General features: G+C 39.6%; 1 protein-coding gene across 1 annotated transcript; it reads left to right on the top strand.

The window, feature by feature from the left end:
* On the top strand, positions 1 to 516 carry LOC110892602 (RNA-binding protein FUS-like). Its single transcript, XM_022139756.1, has one exon. It carries the CDS (start codon positions 1 to 3, stop codon positions 514 to 516), a length of 516 nt encoding a protein of 171 aa, XP_021995448.1.
* The last annotated feature ends 16,477 nt before the right edge of the window (positions 517 to 16,993 follow it).

The following is a 16,993-nucleotide window of genomic DNA, read 5'->3' as shown; positions in this document are numbered from 1 at the left end:
ATGGCAGAGACAAGAAAAATAAATCAAGCCAAACAAGCAGATCACCTCGCCGGCACAGCCCTAACCGCAACCACTGATCACAGCTCCTCCTTCAGGACTCCAGATGCTCGACACTCGGAAAACAGGTCTGATTCGGATCGCAGTCGTGATCGTGGCCGTGGCCGTGGTAGAGGTCACGGGAGGGGCAGGAGTGCTTCTCGAGGACGTGGCGGATGGAATTCCTCGGGTACCCAGGATGGACGTGGCGGCTGGACTAATTCAGGCACAAATGGACTGCATCCACAGTACCCATGGGTTTCTTTTTCTTCTCCACCTTGGGCCGATCAACAATCACAACCTTGGGCCAGTCCACAGCAACACTCTTGGGCCCAATGGATGGTACCTCCATGCCCCTACCCCACTGCTCCCAAACCGAACAGTGCTGGCCCAGATGTTTTGGGCCCTAGGCCAGCCCAGAATTATGCTGCCAGTCAAGTCTCCTCTACTGATGGCTACACACCAACGGATCTGACTTAGGCTCTCTATCACATGGCACTCAATCCGCCTGATCCAAATTGGAAAATGGACACAGGTGCGTCAGATCATATGACTTCTACTAATTTTCCGTCTTTATTTAATAATTGCATGTCTCGTAATATTGTAGTCGATAATGGCAAAACTATACCCGTTCTTGGACAAGGAAACCAAACCTTGCCACCACCCTTCCCACCTTTCAAATTAACTAATGTCCTTTATGCACCATCTTTAATCAAAAACCTACATTCTGTCCGTCGTTTCACTAAAGATAATCATGTTTCTATAGAATTTGACCTCTTTGGTTTTATTGTGTAGGATCTCAAGACCAGGTCTCCTATCCTACGATGCAATAGTTCTGGTGACCTCTACACATTGGATCCCACATAAGTGTCCAAGTTCACCTCCCCATCTACTTTTACTGCTGTGTTTCAAGATCTTTGGCATCAACGCCTTGGCCACCCTGGCTCAAATTTATTGCATTCACATGTGATTCACCTTATGGTATGGTTTTCAAGTTTTTGTTTTGAATTTTAACTAAAACAATAAAATATTTAAAAACAATATTTTTTTTAGTTTGTTTATGTCATTAACATGTGTTTTGGTAAAAAAAAATTAACAAGATCAATTTATTGACCAAATTGAGAAAGTGAGGTGAGATGCTCCTGAAAACGATGAAATGTTGAGGATCCTAAAGTAAGTGTTAGGATCCTTGGTTTACGAAATAGGTCATAGGGTAATTAAGCTTGGTAAAGTAGTTATAATGGGATGAATTAAGCACAATTGAAGTAAATAAATACGAACACATGCGATATATTACGGTGAAAATCCCTTGATCTCTTCTTTGAAAGATGATCTGTGGCACAAAAAACCACAGGAGCTAGAAACTACCTAGCTATGGTAGACGCATTGATCGGTTGCTGGATCTTCTTGTCGTCCTCATGCCTTATGAATCTTAAGGACCGGTTCCCCACATCATCTAGGTTCCTGCATGGATTCATTACTAAATCCTCATAAATTTGAAGACCCATTTTAAAAGCCTTGACTGCCATAGCAGTGTCAAGGTTGGGGATCTCTAGAGATTCTCTACCGAACTTGCTTACGTGGTCCCTTAAGGACTCATATGCACCTTGAGTGACCCTGTAGAGATCACTAGTCAATATCTCAAGGTTCTGCTGCATGGAAACTGGTTGTTAAACAAATTTAGCAAATGAGCAAAAGAAGTAATAGAGTATGGTGGGACATTAAGCAGACATTTCAAGGCTGATCTTGTCAGGCTGGAACTGAATCCCTTGCACAAACATGCTTCCTTTAATTCTGATGGAATGGGATTTATCTCCATCCTTTCTCTGTATTAGGCTACATGCTCTTCAGGATCAGTAGTTCCATCATAGAGCTTCATATTTGGCGTTTGGAATCTCTTCGGGATCTCTGCATTGCAAATAAGATGAGCAAATCTAGAGATCCTGGGGATGCCTCTGGTATAGGATGTACCACTCCTGGCACACAAGAGATCATCTCCCTTAGTTTTTTCAACTCTCTTGCCATTTCAGGGCTAACACCTGCACCCTGCATAAAATCATTAGTATTTAAAGAACCATTATCAACAAGGTGTTACTGATGTTGGGATCCTGGGAGGAGGATCCCGAAGTAACTCCAAGATCCATGCTAGTTGTGATCCTGACATATGAGGTTGGACCAACAGTTTGCTGATCCTGGCTGCATAGGCAGAAAGTCTCCTTGATGGACTGCCGAGGAACCTCAACATTCAAAGTTCAGGATCCTCGCCCGCAATGACGTTGTCACCTCCAAGGCCTTCTGGATTCCTTCGGTTCCCTGAGTTCTCTAACAGCAAATGGTTTGTCTCCTGCTGCTGTTTCATCTGCTTTTCCATCGTAGCAAACATTAATAAGATATCATCATTAGAAACAATGTTGGTGCACTTGTGTCTGTACTTTGTCTGTATTCGGTCACGATGTAAACGATGTCCTTGTTATTGTTGTAAGTTGACCAAGTCAACCATCCTCCGGTTTGACTTGGACAACAGTTGGTAAAAGGTTGTAAGATGTTCTGTGTCGAAGGATAGCTTATCGAAGGATATTGTAGATCCTTCGATGACATCGAAAGATAGGCTACGAAGGATAATGTTAGACTTCGAAGGATATGCAATCCTTCGAAGTATTTGTAGATCCTTCGACAGCTTTGTCATCGATAGATGATCTTTCGATCATCTATCGGATCCTTCGGACCAGACATCAGATGCTGGGTATATATATACCCATGCAGTGTATGTTAGAAGGCAGATGCACACACCGAAAGAGAGAGAGTTCTTGAGAGCATTATGTCCAGAAAACACACACACACTAGAGAGTTTGCAAAACACATTTGTGAACATTGAGCTTGTAACCGAAACCTTTCATACGTATTAATACAAGTGGTGTTAATCGGTGAACCTTGTGTGTTGTGCTTTATACTTGCTTAATCCCGGTTTGCTTGCTAGCTTGGATTCCGCACTCGCTAGTGGGTTAGTATAACAAGGTTTAGGTTCGTCATCCTCCGGAAAGGGACCTACAAGTGGTATCAGAGCTAAGGCTCTTTACCTTGTTTAAAACCGGGTTTTGTTCAAGTTCTTGGTGTGTTTGGACACTTGGTTTAGCACCCGTTTTTGTTGGTTTTACTGGATTTTTAAACTGAAAAACGTGCTCTAAACTAACCGGGAGTGTTCAAAGGCGGGTTGGGTAACTTAAAACTTGTTTTTAAGTGATTTGGTGTTTTCCGGCCAATTTCCGGTCATTATTCCGGTGACTGGTTGTTGTCCATTTTGGGTAAGTTTTGTTTGAAAATCTTGGGTTGGTAAGAAAGTACAGTCTGCCATACCTTTTTGCCGAAAGTTGACCTTACCTATCACATCACCTTTTCACCAACCTTTCACATAAGTGTCAGTGTGTCAGAGTCGCTCGAAAGATATCTTTCGACATCGAAAGACCATCTTTCGATCAAGGAAGGATCGACAGATCATCATCTTTCGACCCATCCTTCGGAGTCCGAAACATATCTTTCGACCAGGGAATCTATTCGAAAGACAGTTCATCGAAAGATAAGGATATATACTCGAAAGATAAGGATCTTTCAAATAGTGAATCCTTCGAGCTTGTGAATCTTTCGAAATCATTGTTCGAGATACAACAGTGATCTTTCGAGCACTGTTGATCCTTCGAACAAGATTTGATCTTTCGATTGTGGTCTGTTTGTTGTTAACAAGTTTCTGTGATTTTAGATCTTTCGAACAGGATCCTTCGGCTGTGTGATCTTTCGGAATATTTACTTAGCATTTATTTTGCTTATCAATCATGAATCCGAATTGGTGGAATCCGGCTCCAGATAGTGGTAAATATACAAGTTCAGGTGTCACTCCCTCATGGTGGGGTACACCGGCTCCAGACGATGGAAAATACACGAATACAAGGTCATCTCCTTCATGGGCCGAGTCTCCGGTATCGACATCTTCTCAGGGAAATCAATGGGCATTGGTATCGAATCAAACTCCGAGCATTCAAAGTATCTTATTAAGCGAAAGCGAAACAGGAAGTTTGAATCGACCTCCAAAGTTGATGCATTTGAATGAATATTCAGGATGGGTTGAGAGATTTAAAACATATGTTCTTGGTCAAAATACCGAACTGTGGATACGTTTCACTACAGATTTCGATCAAGCCATAGAGGTTGCTGCTTCAGATACTGCTACGTTTGCCGATCTTCCAGAAGATAAAAAGAAAACCTATGATCTGGAAAAGAAGGCATACGCCATTCTCACTCAGGCGTTAAGCAGGGATATCTACCACCAGTTTGTCAGCTTCAAGACAACAAAGAAGTTGTGGGACAGATTGAAAACCAGAGGAGTAGGAAATGCAGCAACACGTCAAATGCGTCATGATCTTCTCAAGAAAGAATTTGATGGTTTCACTTGTATGGATAAGGAGTCCTTGGGAGATATGACAAGCCGATTTTATCATTTGCTTACGGAATTGGACAATTATGGTGTAACGACAACTCAAGCTGAAGTGGTGAAGAAGTTTGCTGATGCTTTGCCTCCTCAATGGAGTAGTTTCTTGGAAATCCTGAAGTACAACGGAGTGTTGAGAACCACTAATATCAACGACTTCGTGCAGCTTTTGGAAAACAAGGATCAGGAGGAAACATTAAAGGCAAAAAGAGTTCCAGTGGCGCAAAATCCAGAGATGTATTGTGGAACTTCCAATTCTTCGTCTGCAAGAACCGGTCCACATGCTCCACTTCAAACGGCGTTTGTTACTAGCACGGATATGTATGGCAACCCTGTGCAAGTTCCTGTTAAGCCACCTCCCACCACAGATATGTACGGAAATCCAACACAACCACCTCCTCCTCCTCCTCCTGCTCAACAACAACGTGCATGTTATGGAGGAACATCATCTGCTGGTCAACAATCAAAGTCAGGTACCGTACAGCTCGACACGTCAAGCTTCTCTAAAATTAGTGTAGAAGTAGCTAAGGAACACATGGAGCTGCTTAACACTGTAGTGAGCGCGTACTGTGGGTTGATAGAAGGTCAGATTGGCAATATTAATCTGACACAAGAAGACTACCGGCAGATTGATAAAGAAGAGATGGACTTGATGGATATCAAGTGGGCCTTTGCGAGTGCTGTGAGAAGAGCAAAGGATTGGATGGAAAGTACTGGCAGAACCAGCTTGGAAAGTAAGCGAGACACCAAGTATGGGTTCGATAAGCAGGCTGTAAAGTGCTTCAACTGTGGTGAACGGGGTCACTTTAAACGGGAATGTACAAAGCCAGCACAGCACGGGAATCAAAACCCCTTCAGAAACCAAGGCAACCAGCAGAACAGAAACAATGATCGTACAATGGTACCCGTCAACAACCAAACCAACCGGGCACTTGCGGTTCAGGTGGATGAAGGTTGTGACTGGTCAATCCAGTTGGGTGGTGATGCTCCCGATGGAACAGCATGTTTTGCTCAAGTTGTGAAGAAGCTAGTTCACACCAGTGGTGGAGAATCTTCTACCAGTGGTGGTGAATCGTCTGAAGATGAAGACTCTTCTGGGTACAGCAGAAGTGTTGATGAAGAATCATCCAATTATGGTGATGATCATGTAGGTGAGACATCGAATGCAGCAATCGATGCAGATATTGATGAACTCTTGGGAGAAGCTGCAGCAGAAACTCAAAGAAGATCTATTCTGGTGGATCAAGCTGCTTATACTTCGTCTTCTCTCCATTCAGCCTTTATGGCTAATGTCGACAGTTCATCAAGTCAGGTATGTGTCGATGAACCCACTGCTGTTAATTGTGATGAGTGTGCTAGGTTGCATGCTAGATGTGCTGATATGGAGAAAAGTATGTCTGAGTTGCAAGGCAAACATGATGCTTTACAAGCTAGTTTGTTTGACTTGCAAGACAAACATACTACTGTGAATGAGAATTTGAGTGACTTGCAAAGTAAGCATGACGCTTTGCAAGAAAAGTATGATGTGACTTTTCTCCACAATCAGAAATTGACTGTGGACCTTTCCAAATGCACAGAAGCCAATATGTTTTATGAAAACCATGAAAAAGAATTTAAGTCAATGATTGAGACATTAAAGAAAGATAAAACTGAATTGACTAAAATGGTTTCCAGAAAACAAACGGACATTAATTTGTATATCTCTCGTCTTGAGACAATGCAAAAAGAAATGGTCTGTGTAAAAACGGAAAGTGAGGCAATCCAACTCAAGCTGGATAGCTATTTGAGTTCTAGCTATGTGTTGGATCACATCATTGATGTCCAAAAGGAGAAAAGGGACATGACGTGCTTGGGATATAAGAAATGTCCACCTCCTGTGAGACACAATTATGATGCCATGCCAGATGAGGAGGACAGAGTGTTATTTGAACCTTCTGTGCCTCTAGATGTTAAGGAGTTTGCTGCAGGACTCGGATACCAAAAGGAAGTATCCTCAGATTCAGATGTGTCAGCAGATACATTTGTAAGTGCTGAACAGAATCAAGATCCTCCAGTTGTGATTGAGGATGCTGATTCTTCTGATGATGAATCTGATGATACTGTCCCAGCAAAGTCTGATGCGGTAGCAAAAAATGAGGACATACCTCTCGAGAATCACATTCTATGTGATCCCCCTGTAAAACCCGCTAAGACTGTTGCAACTGAGTCCTCATCTGCAGAAGAGCCGGAGAGTGTGAATTTGCTGTACACTCTAGTTGGTGATGATAAAATTTACTCAGACAAAGATTTTCCCATTAAGAATGTTAATCAATCCTTAATCTGTAAAGTCTTTGAAAATTCGACAAGTAAATTTTTGGGAAAGTCAGGACCACGTGTTACAGTTACACAGTGTCCTCCTATTCCAAAAGCTGAAATTCGAAAACAATTTGGCAACAAGAAATTACCGACAGTGCCAAAACAGCAAAATCACACCAAGACCAAAAGAAAATCACCGGCTCAAACTCAAAAGAAGCCGAATCAGAAGAAAAACAAGAATGTAAACTTTGTGAAATCGACGGGAACGGACAAAATTGAAACGTTTGAAAATAAATCTAACTTAGATTTTGTCAAGAAAGCTACTGTTTTGAAAAGAAATGAACAAAACAGCTCACAGCCTAGTACCTCGGGTTCACAAGGTTCAACATCATCGGCTAAGCGATCACATGATACTTCGGGGTTTGTAGAACGAAGATCATGTTTTGAGTGTGGAACCATTGGACATATAATTAGAAATTGTCCATATCTTCATAAGCAAAAAGAAAAGGTTGATGTTCCCCGTGACCACAATGACTGTAAGCGATCTGTTTCTGTAAAACAAGATCTCCGCCTTGCAAAAGATAAGGAAAAGAAACAGAAACGCCAACAGGTCAAGAAGATTGAAAAAGCAATTAAAACTGATGTGGTTCAAAAACAATCTGTTGCTGTAAAACCAGACAATCCTAAAACTTCAAACAATCAAGAAGTTAAAGTTTTAAAGAAAGACACTGGTAAAACAAAACAGACCTGGAAACCAAAATCGGTTACTGAATCAGGGGGACCATCACAATTCACAAACCATCAAAGACAAGAAGTTATTGTCATTGATGAAAATGGAAGACCCAAGACCACAATGGCTTGGGTCCCCATCTCCAACTAATTCATTTGAGTTCATGTGCAGGGTGTTCCAGGAGGAACTGTCAGTAGTCATTGGATTGTTGATAGTGGGGCATCCAGGCACATGACAGGCGACATGAAGCTTCTCTACGACGTTAAATCTATTAGAGGAGGTTATGTTGCTTTTGCTGGAGATAAAGGTGGATATATAACGGGTGAAGGAATGATATCCAACGGGATTGTCAGCTTTGACAAGATCAACTTTGTGCAACAACTTGATCACAATCTTCTTAGTGTTTCTCAAATCTGCGACAAGCAATTTTCAGTACACTTTGATGCTAATGGATGTTATGTGCTGAAACCCGGCTTCAAAATTCCAAAAGAATGGATTCTCTTGTCGGCTCCAAGGATAAATGATTTGTACGTCCTTGATATGAGCCAAGCTATTACTACGTCTGCACAAGCAACTTGTTTCGTTTCTAAGGCCACAGAAAAAGACACTATCTCTTGGCACAGACGAATGGGTCACATTCACTTACGCAAAATGAATCATTTGGTTTCAAATGAATTGGTGAATGGTGTTCCCCTCAAAAATTTCCATCTTCAAGACGTCTGTGTTTCGTGCCAGAAAGGAAAGCAAACAAAGAAGAAGCACCCTACAAAGAAGATCAACACGGTGGCAGTTCCTCTTGAACGCTTGCATATGGATTTGTTCGGTCCTGTCAAGCACAAGAGTATTCGGGGTGATCAATACTGTCTCGTGATAACTGATGATTATTCAAGATTTTCTTGGGTAGCGTTCATGGCACACAAGAGTGAAACCTTTGGTATTATCAAAAACTTGATCATTCAGATTGAGAATTTGTATAAGTTGAAGGTTAGGCGGATACGTAGCGACAATGGTACTGAATTTAAAAATCATTCCATGGCGGAGTTCTGCACTTCAAAGGGTATTCTTCATGAGTTTAGTGCAGCTTATACTCCTCAACAGAATGGTGTCGCTGAACGTAAGAACCGCACATTAATCGAGACTGCTAGGACAATGTTGGTAGAGTCACAGCTACCCATTCCATTCTGGACTGAAGCTGTGGCCTCTGCATGTTACACATTGAACAGAGTCCTTACAGTCAAAAGGCACAACAAGACCTGCTTTGAGCTTCTTCAAAAACGGAAACCAGATTTGTCTTATCTAGAACCGTTTGGAGCTCCATGCACAATCATCGATCCTAATGGAAAGTTTGGGGCAAAAGCAATTGATGGATACTTTCTTGGGTATGCCACCCCTAACTTACGAGTCTGGAATCTAGAGACTAAAAGGGTCGAGGAATGGTCTGAGGTCAGAGTACAAAGACACACCTTGCCAGTCAAAAATCCGGGTCAACCTTGGATGTTTGAGTACGATGACTTCTTCAATTCGATCAATGTTGAAGCCGTTGAAGAAAATGCTGCGGCTAGGATGTTTTTCGAGAGTGACAATGCAACGGTTTCACCGGTGGTTCGTCCAATTCTTGTTAATCAAGAACCATCTTCTTCGGTGAACAATAATACTCTCAACAATGAGGATTTTCATGATGCAAACGAATTGAACGAATCTTCAGAGGATGATGAATTTCTAGATGCAGATCAAGAAGCCCCAACAACAGCAGTTCATGGTACTTCAGAGGGTACTCCTCCAGTGGATGCCCATAGAACAGCTGAGGCTACTGCATCATCCTCTTCGTCAATTCCGGGCCTTGATTTGGTTGTTGATCTTAATCTGAACAACCTGGGTATAAATGTTCCAGTTCCAGATAATCCAGAAACAAGGATTCATAATACCCATCCTCAACAAAACATCATTGGAAATGTGCAAAGTGGCGTTCAAACAAGAAACATGTTGCGAAACAACAACAATGCAGGCTTGTATGCAGCTATTCGAGAATCCGGGCAACAAAACGATTGGTCCTTCGCGTGTTATGTCTCACAGGAAGAACCAAGAACTTGGAAAGAAGCCTTGAAAGATAACACTTGGGTTGAAGCAATGCAGGAAGAACTGCAACAATTCCAGAAGCTGGGTGTCTGGAAACTCGTAGAGAAACCTGCTGGATACAAGAAGATTGGTACCCATTGGGTTTTCAAATGCAAAAAGTATGACCGCGGAGTTGTTATCCGAAACAAAGCACGTTTAGTCGTTCAAGGTTTTCGTCAGATTGAAGGGATCGACTACAACGAAGTCTATGCACCTGTTGCACGTCTCGAAGCAATTCGAATCTTTCTAGCCTATGCGTCCTTCAAAGGATTCAAGGTTTATCAGATGGACGTGAAAAGTGCATTCTTACATGGTGTGGTTGAAGAAGAGGTATACGTCGAACAGCCTCCAGGTTTTGAAGATCCTATCCATCCCGATCGGGTTTGGTTGCTCAACAAAGCTCTTTATGGTCTTCATCAAGCACCGCGAGCTTGGTATGCAACCTTATCACACTATTTGCTGGAGAACGGTTTTCGTAGAGGTCTTATCGACTGTACTCTTTTCATCAAAGAACAAGATGGAGATCTTCTTCTGGTACAGGTATATGTTGATGATATTATTTTTGGTTCTACTAATGATGTCTTGTGTAGGAATTTCGAGCGCATAATGCAGGATAAATTCGAGATGAGTGCTATGGGGGAAATGACCTTCTTCTTGGGCCTACAAGTACAACAAACAGAGTCTGGGATATTCATCCATCAGACTAAATATGTTGGTGACATCTTGAGCCGGTTCTAGATGTCTGATGCAACGCCCATTGGTACCCCATTGCCAACAAATCACGGAATTACTCCTGACTTGAAGGGAGAAGCTGTTAGCCCCTCAAACTATCGCGCAATGATCGGATCTCTTATGTACCTCACAGCATCAAGGCCAGACATAATGTACCCAACGTGCCTGCTTGCCAGATATCAAGTTAACCCGAAGGCCTCACATCTTGCAGCTGTCAAAAGGATTTTTCGTTATTTGAAGGCGTACCCTGACACCGGTCTGTGGTACCCTAGGGATAATAACTTTGAATTGGTCGCTTTCAGTGATTCTGATTTTGGCGGATGCAAAATCGACGGCAAATCCACAACGGCTGGATGTCAGTTTTTAGGAAATCGCCTAGTCACCTGGCAGTGCAAGAAGCAGACATGCGTCGCTACATCAACATGCGAAGCTGAATACATTGCTGCTTCAAGTTGTTGCTCCCAAGTTCTTTGGATCCAACAACAAATGCGGGACTACGGTTTTGAATTCCTAACTACTCCTATTTACGTTGATAATTCTGCTGCTTTAGATATCACTAGAAATCCTGTGCAGCACTCAAAGACCAAACACATCGAAATCAAATATCACTTCATACGTGATTGCTTTGAGAAAAGGCTAATCGATGTTGTTAAGGTCCACACCGATGACCAACGTGCCGACTTATTCACCAAAGCTTTTGACAAATCTAGATTTGACTTCTTATTATTGGTAAACGGCATTAAGGTCAAGCAAGAGTAAAACCAACATCGGAAAATCATTTTTGTAAATACCTTTGTGTTTTAAATTTATCTTAGTTTATTGATTTTAGGGGGAGTAAATCCAAAAATCTGAAAATCCAAAAACATCAAAAAATTTCAAAAACACAAAAACAATAGAAAAACAAAAATGAGTTTCCTGGCGAGCAAAAGAGAAAATGATAGTACATCAGTGGTCTATCCAAACCTCTTTAAAACCTTAAATGAAAAACAATAAGCAGCTCTATATAAGATGTATCGGTAGGCTCACAATCATTTTAAAGTGTGCAGGGTGATATAAATCTTAATCGACTGAAGACCAGGTGGGAACCATTCATTGGCATATGGTCTTAGTACCGAAATTTCGTTTGATAGATTGCCGAGGTTCTGAGATATTCGGTCTTTATGCTGCTTATCATCTGGGTATCATGGTTGTATCTTTTACCGAAAAATAACGGGGACGCAAGTCTAGATCTTCCATGATACTATACATACGTGTACATATTGCATACTGCATTCGACCTCAATAAGTGATAAACAATCACATGTCCAAATCAAATAAGTGATAAAATATCACATTTATCCGGGTGTCAAGTTCGTCTCTCTGCTGTACGGAAGTACTGACCTGTTCACGGACTTGCACCTGTGCCCTCATGCATACGAAAATCAAGTTCCTCATAAATAAGTGATTCTATCACATAGGGCTTGTTTTCAAATCAAAATAAGTGAGTATCTCACAGCTTATATGATCAAACAGATGATAATCGGTATACTCACCGGTAAGATGAACCCTCGTGCATACCTTGATACGGGAATATGTCGTGATGTGGATGAACACCGGTCGGTAAGTATAAATCATACCTTAACGTATCCCCTCGCCATGATTACATCTGATAAGTTGAGCTTAAGTGGACAACAATACCGATAATTGTTATAGGATGCTTATCTTAATGTTAATTAACTGAACAACAAGAGTGTTTTGGCATGACCGTACACTGATATGATTCTCTTACCCTCGAAACTCGCAAAAAGAATGTTTGTATATATTTATTTATTTACTACTTAACGTTTATTGTTTTCTTTTAAAAACAGTTTCGTCGTTTGGTGCATATCAGCACGACATTAGCGGTGATGTCGTTTGATAACACTCAAAGGATTTTAAATTGTTGTCTTTTAATTTCAAAAATACCAAAAAGATTTTAGGCGTGTTTTAATATAAAAATTCAAAAAGCCAAAAAGATTTTATGTCTTCTTTATTTTCGATCGTACGATGTTGGAACTCGAGTCTTCGTTACCTGAAACCCGACTGAAAACCGAACTGACTAAATCTTCATAATCGGTTGAAATTTGCAAGTTTTGAAAGTTAATCTAAAATTGACAAATTTGTTAAACTTTCAACCTGTCGGACGGTGTTTGATTGTGACATGGTCATTCGTGTGTCATTTGTTTATGTTAACTATATTCCAAGCAGTTGTTCTCATTACGCGTTTAGATTTCTTGCATGTGCAGATTCTAAAGGCTAGGAGAACATGGTCGATGACAAGCTTTGGAATGAAGACATGACGTGAAGGCACTCAAATGATGAAGATGATCGAGTTGCCGCTGACCATCATCAACACCACAAGGATCTCACTTCATAAAGTTCAAGTATTTCACGAGCATAACTCAAGGGGGAGCTTATGTTAAGGGGGAGTTTGTCAACACACTTCCTACATGATACGGGTAGTTTGTTGATACACTCTCTGCTTTCAATACGTGAAGACTTTGAAGATCCTCCGACTTTGAAGACTTGAAAGGACATCAGAGTCTTGAGAACTCGAAGACCAAAGACCATCGAAGTTCGAGACGAGTCTACAACTATAGAAGATAAAGACAAAGCTACAGCCAAGGGGGAGTTTGTTGGTGCACTTGTGTCTGTACTTTGTCTGTATTCGGTCACGATGTAAACGATGTCCTTGTTATTGTTGTAAGTTGACCAAGTCAACCATCCTCCGGTTTGACTTGGACAACAGTTGGTAAAAGGTTGTAAGATGTTCTGTGTCGAAGGATAGCTTATCGAAGGATATTGTAGATCCTTCGATGACATCGAAAGATAGGCTACGAAGGATAATGTTAGACTTCGAAGGATATGCAATCCTTCGAAGTATTTGTAGATCCTTCGACAGCTTTGTCATCGATAGATGATCTTTCGATCATCTATCGGATCCTTCGGACCAGACATCAGATGCTGGGTATATATATACCCATGCAGTGTATGTTAGAAGGCAGATGCACACACCGAAAGAGAGAGAGTTCTTGAGAGCATTCTGTCCAGAAAACACACACACACTAGAGAGTTTGCAAAACACATTTGTGAACATTGAGCTTGTAACCGAAACCTTTCATACGTATTAATACAAGTGGTGTTAATCGGTGAACCTTGTGTGTTGTGCTTTATACTTGCTTAATCCCGGTTTGCTTGCTAGCTTGGATTCCGCACTCGCTAGTGGGTTAGTATAACAAGGTTTAGGTTCGTCATCCTCCGGAAAGGGACCTACAAGCAAGCACGGGTCCAATAGCAGATTTCTCAGATCCTAAAGAGGCGTTTCTAGTAGCAGTGGTCTTCCTCTGATATGGAGGAGGAAGAATGTTGCTTGTTCTAGAGGTTGTAGCAGTAACAGGGGATAAAGTTGAGGTTGATTTAGGTTGAGAAGCCATTCTTGAAAATAACTTCGAAAGAAACTGGGTTAACATAAATTTGAAGAAAAAAATTGCGATGAAAAAACACCACTTACCCCAAGGTGGGTGCCAAATTGTTTTGGTCAATAATTAACAAGATTAATTTACTGACCAAATTGAGAAAGTGAGGTGAGGTGAGGTGCTCCTGGAAACAACGGAATTGAGAAAGTAAGTGTCAGGATCCTTGATTTGCGAAACAGGTCGTAGGTAAAGTAGTTATAATGGGATGAATTAAGTACAAATGTAGTAAACAAATACGAACACAAGCGATATATTACGAGGAAAAGCCCTTGATTTGCGAAATAGGTCGTAGGTAAAGTACTTTTTTGTTAAATGTAGTAAATAAATACGAACACATGTGATATTATTATAAATGTTTTGTTTTTAATTATATTTAAATGCTTTTTTATTTTGTTTGGAACAACTTTTTATTTTTTAAACATAGTTTAAATCGATATTTTATTTTGTTTGTTTTTATTATTAAAATGTTTCTTTTTAAATTATTATTATTTGTTTAGAACATCTTTTATTTTTTTAAGACAATATACTAATTTCTTAAAACATGTTTAAAAATTAACACGATTACATAATAGATCGCAGTCATTTGTTTTTATTTTTAAACAAGTTGACGCGAACTCGCACGTTGCAGCGGGAGACATTGAATTTCACATGCATTATGGATCGTTATGTAAATCTTTTATAAAAAAGAATTGCTAAGTCAACAATAACATTGGTTTGTGGACACGCACTCTGCGCCCGAGGAGACAGGGTTCAATAAATTTTAGATAAAATATTTTTACGCAAATTTTATATAAGAAAAAAACAAAACCTAAACCTAAACCCAAACGTGTGTTGCATGACGGTAAACAACGTTAAAAGATGTAAAGAATAAGAGTTAAACTCAATCTTTGTACTCTGATATAATAATTAAACAATTGCAATTTATAGTCTGATATAATAATTTAACAATTGCCACTTTTATAAGTGGGATAATTTCTTAATAAAACTGATTGTGAATACACTACCAATGCGTATATGAATCCACAATCACTTATGTTGGGAAAGTTAAATTTCAAATAATAAAAAAAAGTGTGCTTGTAAATATTAAATTAAAACAATTAATTAAGTAAAAATTAAATAAGAAATAGATCCACAATGCAAAAGATAAAATTAAAATGAAAAGAAAAGAAAGAGTGCAACATGGAAGACTAATCATTTTGTGATTTCCCATAAATTTTGCATTAAATAACCTGGAGTTGTGTTATCACATGCAATTCTCAATGGACCCATTTGGAGATATAGAGAGCGGCAACTCCAACCGTCTTCCGGCGAAGGAAAAATCGTCCGGTGAGAGTGGTACAACCCACACACCAATAAATATCCTTCTCCATCTTCTGCCTTCGCGCGGGAAGCATATGAAGTTTTCAAGCCTACAATATTAACTTTAGTTTCATTTCATATTTGGATAGAGATTCCCAAATCATAGGTTCCAAATGTTCTGCCACCCAAAGTCCGATTTAACGACCCAATTACATCCCTCTTCCTCTTCTTTGCGGCAACCGAGCATTCAGATTGATGACCGGAAATTTTTTCGGGGTGGCATGGGGTTATATAGTACGGCGGGGAAACGGTGATTAGAGGAGACACAACGGTTTAGTTATCAACTTAAAACTAACGACGGTAGACACAACGATTTGGTTATTAACTTAAATGTCACGATGGTATTCGGATGTTTTGGTCGGTTCCGAAAACTGAGAAGTTGGATTTTGTTTGTATTGGTCCGGTGGTGTTTTTATTAATATAACATAATATAATTAAAGAGGTATGTATGGCAGAAAAAAAGGTATGTGTTAATTAAAAGGGTATGTGTGTTAAACTATGTTTTTTGTATTATTTAAAAGTAGTTTATAGAGTTGTGGTATATTCAAAAGTTGTGACTTATTTTTAAGAGTGTGATACATTTAAAAGTAGTTTGAAAGGTTCTGCAAGTTGTGACTTTTTTGTAACGGGTGTGATATATTTCAAAGTGGTTTGAAGGGTTGTGCCTTTTTTAAGGGGTGTGATATATTTAAAAGTTGTGACTTTTTTTTATAAGGGGTGTGATACATATAAAAGTGGTTTGAAGGGTTGTGTCTTTTTAAAGGGGTGTGATTCAAACCATGGTGTCTTAAGTTACTTTTTGTAGGGTTATATAATACAATTAGAGTTTGTGTCTTTTTGAAGGGTTGTGTCTTTTTGAAGGGGTGTGATTCAAAACCATGGTGTCTTAAGTTGCTTTTTATAGGGTTATATAATATAATTAGAGTTTGTGTTCCGTAACGCTTATTTTCTCAATAACATATATTTCTAACTTAATTTTATATTAGATTCCGAACTTAACCTTGTGACGATGTGCTTCTTTTATGCACAATCCACCCGCTGTGGAGATTAAATATACACGAAAACTAGACAAAAGTTGATAACAAATTCTGATTTCATTCATAGTCTCACAAAACCCTACTTGATTGCTTGAACTTCTTTATTGTATGCCTCGTTAACATTTTTTTTGTAGCTTAGTCCCGGATCTTAATTAATGAGGTTAGTTATATCCAAAGTTTGATACGCACGTAAAATACCATATGGTTGTTTTTTTTTTTTGTTTTGTAACGTTTGCTCCTATTACACCATATATATGTTTTTAATTTCCTTTGCTCCAAATAACTTGATAAGTTCTTAAAATTCTAGTCTGACCGTTGGATATAAACCGGTCTATCATGTTACACTATCCATACTTTTGTTGCATGTAGCAAAAAGACATTAAACTAGAAGGATACACATACACATATATCGAATATCAAATTACACATCGTATATCTAATTATGTAGCAATTTGTGACCATAATACCTAATTATGTAGCAATTTGTGATCAGAATACGCAGATTTATACCAAAAATTAGTGATAGGTGATCGTGACAGTGCAGCTTCAATGAGCTATATATATATATATATATATCTTAAGTTATCTTGACAATTCCATTTTGTTAAAGACAAAAGTTATTAAGAATGGTCCTACAAAGTTGGAGCAATTTCCATTATCACGTGTGGACAGACACTCGCGAATAAATTGCAACCATCAAAATTCAAAGGTTGAA

Source organism: Helianthus annuus, chromosome 12 (assembly GCF_002127325.2).
Source record: "Helianthus annuus cultivar XRQ/B chromosome 12, HanXRQr2.0-SUNRISE, whole genome shotgun sequence".
NCBI lineage: Eukaryota > Viridiplantae > Streptophyta > Magnoliopsida > Asterales > Asteraceae > Helianthus > Helianthus annuus.
The sequence above is the reverse complement of the archived record's forward strand: the minus strand, read 5'-3'. Positions and strand labels throughout refer to the sequence as shown.